The 5838-nt window shown below is 52.8% G+C and overlaps 1 protein-coding gene across 1 annotated transcript in view; it reads right to left on the bottom strand.

Annotated features, from left to right (window-relative positions):
- The window catches only part of NCAN (neurocan), a 41595-nt gene that overhangs the window by 35297 nt on the left and 460 nt on the right, over nt 1-5838 (bottom strand). Inside the window, exon 2 of the mRNA XM_011925867.1 lies at nt 1466-1545. Coding sequence (XP_011781257.1) covers nt 1466-1538 — 73 coding nt within the window. The 5' untranslated portion in view covers nt 1539-1545. The remainder of the gene's footprint in view (nt 1-1465; nt 1546-5838) is intronic.

Genomic DNA, 5838 nt, shown 5'->3' with positions numbered 1-5838 from the left:
TCTCAAAAAAAAAAAAAAAAATATTTTTAGAGATGGAGTCTCTATCGCCCAGGCTGGAATGCAGTGACATGATCACGATTCATTGCAGCTTCAAGCTCCTAGGTTCAAGCAGTCCTCCCATCTCAGCCTCCCAAAAGTGCTGGGATTATAGGTATGAGCCACTGTGCCCAGCCCCTTATTATCATTATTATTATTATTATTTTATTTATTTATACTTTTGAGATGGAGTCTCGTTCTGTCTCCCAGGCTGTAGTGCAGTGGCATGATCTCAGCTCACTGCAACCTCTGCCTCCTGAGTTCAATCAACACCTCATCCTCCCAAGTAAGTGGGATTACAGGTGTGTGCCACAACGCCTGGCTAATTTTTGCATTTTTAGTAGACGAGTTTCATCATGTTGGCCAGGCTGGTCTCCAATTCCTGACTTCAACTGATCCGCCTACCTTGGCCTCCCACAGTTCTGAGATTATAGGCGTGAGCCACCACACCCAGCCTTATTATTATTTTTTTGAGTCTGACTCTGTCACCCAGTCTGGAGTGCAGTGGCATGAGCTCAGCTCACTGCAACCTTCGCCTCCCAGGTTCAAGTGATTCTCATGCCTCAGCCTCCCGAGTAGATGGGATTACAGGCATGTGCCACCACACCTGGCTGATTTTTGTATTTTCTGTAGAGATGGAGTTTCACCATGTTGGGCAGGCTAGCCTGGAACTCCTGACCTCAAGTGATCTGCCTGCCTCTGCCTCCCAAAGTGCTAGAATTATAGGCATAAACCACTGTGCCTCTCCCCTCACTTTATTTTTATAAGGACAGGGATTTTCTCCAGTGCCACTGACTCACCGTATGGCCCCGGGAGAGGCATTTTCCTTCCCTGAGCCCCAGTTTTTCCGAAAGGTAAAGCGAGAGACAGCTAATGAAAAGGAAATGGTATTTGCGGAGTACTGTCTTTATAACAGGCACTTTATGGCAATCAGCTCATTTGATTTTCATAACCATCTGCAGAGTAGCAACGTCTCATTCTCTTTGGGGGAAGTTGAGGAAACTGAAGTTCAGAGAGATCATTATGATTGCCTAAGTTCACAGACCAAATATGTGAGGGATTTCTAAAACCTGGGCTCTTGACCACCAGCAGAGGCACCCAGACCTTTATTTCCATCGCTCCACCCTTGGCAGACATCACGAATCAATCTCTGCACTATTCTCATTTCTTTCTTTCTTTCTCTCTCTCCAGTTCATCTGAGCAAAACGATGAGAGGCGGGAATCTCCAGCTTCTGCTGACAATGACTAAAAATAACCTCTTAGGTATCTTGTTCGCTTTTGACTGTTCAAAGACCTTTTAAAATCTATTCTCATCTTATTCTCTATCCCATGCCAGGAGACCAGCAGGAGAAGGCTCTGGAATTCAAAAGCTGCCCCATATTGTCCATCCCCCAGACCCCAATCTCTCCCTCCCCACAAACCAACTCACTCTGTTCCCCAGCCACAAAGAGCAGCATCTGCAGCATCAAAAGGCCCAAGGCCCAGACAAACGTGGCCCCCATCCTGGATCTGGAACAAAATGGAAATGGAGGGAGGAGTGAGCCATAATCCAACCCTCCCAGATATTCAGCATGGCAGGACCAAACTCCCCCACTCTACAGATCAGGAAACCAGGGCTCAGAGAGACCAGTATGTTATTCTAGGTCACAGAAGGAGCCGGCAAAGGGCTGAGCCAGAATTCGACCCAGGGCCACTTGACCTCAGAATCCAAGCAGTGACTGGACACGGTGGCTCACGCCTATAGTCCCAGCACTTTGGGAGGTTGAGGCAGGAAGATTGCTTGAGGCCAGGAGCTTGAGACCAGCCTAGGCAACATAGTGAGATCTCATCTCTATTAAAAAGTTAGCGGGGCCTGGTGGTGCACACTTTTGGTCCCAGCTACTCAGGAGGCTGAGGTGGGAGGATTGCTTGAGCCCAGGAGTTCAAGGCTGCAGTGAGCTATGATCGCACCACCACACTCCAGCCTGGGTGACAGCACAAGACTGTCTGAAAATAAAACAAAACAAAACAACAAAAAACAATCTAAGCAATGAAGTCTGTGGTCAGAAGCCTGGGTGCTCTCGTGAATCAAATCTGGAATTGATTTGATTCCAGATCAATTGACTGTTCCTTGTGTGTGATCTTGGACAAGTTGCTTACCTTCTCTGTGCCTTACTTCCTCTGTGGATCAGATGGGGATAACATCAGGTGGTTGAAAGGAACGGATGAGTCAATATATATAAAATGCTTAGAACTACCTCATGCAGTAAGGGGTACATTTTAGCTGCTGCTATTATTATTACTGACCTTAACACAGCCAAGACTGAAATACCATTTTTCAAGTCAGCCTCCTCCATCAGACTGGTGGCTCCTAGAGGGCAGCAGTCCGTCCCAGTCCTCCCAGCATCCCCAGTCCAGGCAGCAGGCTGGCCTCTAAGCCATCCTTTAATCTGGGTTTGCTGGCTGACACGATTCGCAGCTTCAATTCCAGGATTTGGTTGTCACCAAGATTCTATTCTTGGTTTCTGGGATTTTGGAGGAGCCGCCAACTCCTAGCTGGAGGAAGGGGCTCACCCCTGCCCACCCATCCTCCTCCTGACTTCACACAGCCCAACAAAGATGCTTCTTAGGCCCACAGAGAAACTTCAATTGTGGGTCCAGTTCCCTATAGGGGCTAGGACCCATAGGGATAAAGTGGGCAATTATTAAGCGTCTACTGTGAGCAAAGCCAGTCGTTGGGACACAGCAGTGCATTTCCTGACTTCACAATTCTTCCAGAGACTAGGAATCCTGGGGAGGTGGTCCCTCCCCGAAACCTCCCACCCCTGCCAATCCCCCTCACCAGGGCTCAGGAGGTGGGCGCAGATGGAAAATTAGAACATCATTTGCAAACCCAATCCTTGCTCCCCACCCCCATAAGAAATTATCCTTGAGGAAGGGATGTGAACAGAGTCCAGAAGGGGAGGTTGTAGGGGACAGCTGTCCCCTTTCCCAGTTCTCATTCCCAGCTGCCAGAGTTCTGGCCTGGGAGGCCGGCCTGGGACCTGTCCGTGGTGCTGAACCCTGAGGTGGCAACGCAGCGGCAAAGTCCACCTGGTCCACCCCTGCCTCCTGCCTGCCAACAGGATGCCTCAGGGACCAGAGACGGCTAGAGGTTTGCCTCAGGCTGCACAGCAGGGTAGAGGTCAAGGCCAGACCCTGGACCAGTGCTCCCAACTACCAACTTGTAAACCTCAGTAACCTCTGCCTTCGTCTCAGGCTGTTCTCATTTCTTCCCCTTGGAACTCCAAGCAAGTGTGCGGTCCCCTCATGGCTGTTCTAGGCCTGGCCAGGTATTAGAGAGAGACAGGACTCCAGGTTGCACCTGCCCCCAGCAGGGCCTTAGGAATGGACAAGGCCAGAGAATTCTCTCTTTCTCTCTCTCTGTGTCACACACACACACACACACGTGCACGCACACACACAGCCCGTTAAGAGGTCAGACTACATCCAGAGAGCCCTGCTTCTAATCCAGAACTAGCTGCTTCCATCTCTCTATGCCTCAGTTTCCCTACCTGTAAAATGGAGATTATCCAGCAAGTACCGCCTACAGCTACTGTGAGGATGAAATGACCTAAGACTTGCAAAGTCCTAGAAATGTTAAATTTAAAAACAGCTCTTTAGACACAAAGCCTCATGTATACACTAAAAATATACTGAGGTTGCCCAACATGGTGACAGACACAGTTTCAGGTGCACACTCCCCACATCCACCCTCCCACTCCCTTCCACTCGCACCCTCACACACCCACACCCTTCTCTTAAAATACCTCCTCCCCAGGGCGGCCAGAGACGAGCATTTCCACAGCTGTCTGGGGCCGGTGCCCTCATGAATAATGTACGAGCCTCATGCATATGCAAGCAGGGGCCTGCGGGGTGCTGGAGGAGGGGCAGCTCAGATCCACGTGAATGTGTGTGTGTGTGAGTGTGTGTATGTGTGTGTCCCCCCCTTCACCCCCATCCCAAGTCTCGGTTAGCACTGAGTGAGGGTGAGTTTGCCAATGGGCATTTGTGAGTGTGACTGGGTGTGTGTCTGGGGTGTTGCGTCCTGGCAAGGGTGTGCAAGCGGTTGTGCCATGTGGTGTGTGCATGTTGTGTGTGGGTGCACGGAGGTGCACCGGGTGGAGCACATGGGACCTAGTGTGATCTGTGGTTGTGTGTGGGTCCGAGTGACCCTCGGCAGGGGGCTGTGTGCACATGTGTGTGTTTCTGACCTGAGAGTCAGGGTGTATTAGTGTGCATGGGTGTGAATGTGGAACTCCGTGGAGGAGAAAGGGAGATTGGCTCAGTCATGATCCCAGGCTGCCCCTTGGGGACTTCAACCCCTACTCAAGCTTTCCCTGTTAGTGCCCCAACTATGAACACAGACCACGTTCCACACCCCCATGCCTAGGGTGCACACTGCCAATCGCATGGAAAGAACCCTTGGCCCCTCCAGATACACAAGCGGGACACACACAGCCACACACCCCAGACACAGACCCGGGGGAAACACACACTCACACAGATTCACAGTGACATTAACAAAGAGAGACAATATGGGCACTTACAAGACAGGCGGCGTGTCTTCTGCACAAAGACACACACCCACAGTCTCGGGGCCCCCCCACATAAACCCCTTGATGAACGGAACAGCCTCAGACATAGCTCCTCACTCACTCACACGGCGATGCCAGCCCCTGGCACAAACCGAGATGGATAAATGTGGCCTCGGTGACCGATTGGCACCCATCATTTTGCCACATGGTGATGTGGCCCTCGGCACAAGTTTTCTGACAAAGACACAACCACAGTCACATCAGACTCACAGGGGACCCTAGAACCCCTGGGCGTGCTCCCCCTCCCGCCTGTCCAGGGCGGACACACACACAAAACCCCCATATCCTTGAGGGGGAACTTTGATTTCAGAATGTCCATCAGCCATAGTCCCCCAGAGGGGTCCCACAGTGCACCCACCCCTCCCTGCCCGCCCCGCCCCCAAGTCCCCCGCTGGGGCCCAGAGCCAACCCTCTCCCTGGCCTGGCTGTTTCTCATTGATGCTGCCTGAGAGGAACAAAGCCCCGCGCGTAGGGATGGGGGTCGCTCCTGCCCAGACAGGGCCTGGGGTCCCAGCCCCTTACTTCTCAGGGCCTGTGCCCCCAAACCAAGCCAGGGCTTCCACACGTGTCCATATGGACAGGTGGAACCAAAGGGGATGGAGGTAGGGGTCTGTGTCATGCTGTAAAGAGGTGGGAGGCTGTGAAGGTGCTGGGGGACAGCCCCCGCTCTGAGCTGGTATCCCTCACAGGTCCTGGGGATCCATAGCTGGGCAGTCTAGGGGACCCCCACCCAACATTCACCTGGGACACCCAGTGTGTTCCCTGGGATAAGGGACAACACCTCAACCCAAGGTCTAAAGGAATAACGGAGAACCACGTTGGGATGGGGCCCCCCAGGACCTCCTCCCTGAGTCAGAACGGACCTGACCCAAAAGGACAGGGAGACAGCAGGGCGCCCCTTCCCCATGGCCGTTCCTCTCAGCGCAGATACCTTTCCATTGGGCACAGGGTGATCTGGGGGGCCCCCTCCCCAATGCAGTCCGGCCCGGAATCCTCCATTCATCCGCAAATTGGGAATCCCCACTTAAAATCCTGGGGTGTCTCGGCTGAGATACGGGGGTGCCCTGTTCCAGAGTCCCCAATTCGGTATCTGGGTGTCCTCTTCTTCTCTCCAAACTCGGGGGGCCCCTCCCCTAGCCCTGTTTCCCATTGCTCCCTCCCCAACCCTGAGACCCACCCCCAGCCC

The sequence above is a fragment of the Colobus angolensis genome, unplaced genomic scaffold (assembly GCF_000951035.1).
Source record: "Colobus angolensis palliatus isolate OR3802 unplaced genomic scaffold, Cang.pa_1.0 Scaffold66, whole genome shotgun sequence".
In the NCBI taxonomy this organism is placed as follows: Eukaryota; Metazoa; Chordata; class Mammalia; order Primates; family Cercopithecidae; genus Colobus; species Colobus angolensis.
Note: the sequence above shows the minus strand (reverse complement) of the source record. Positions and strands in the feature narration are given on the sequence as shown.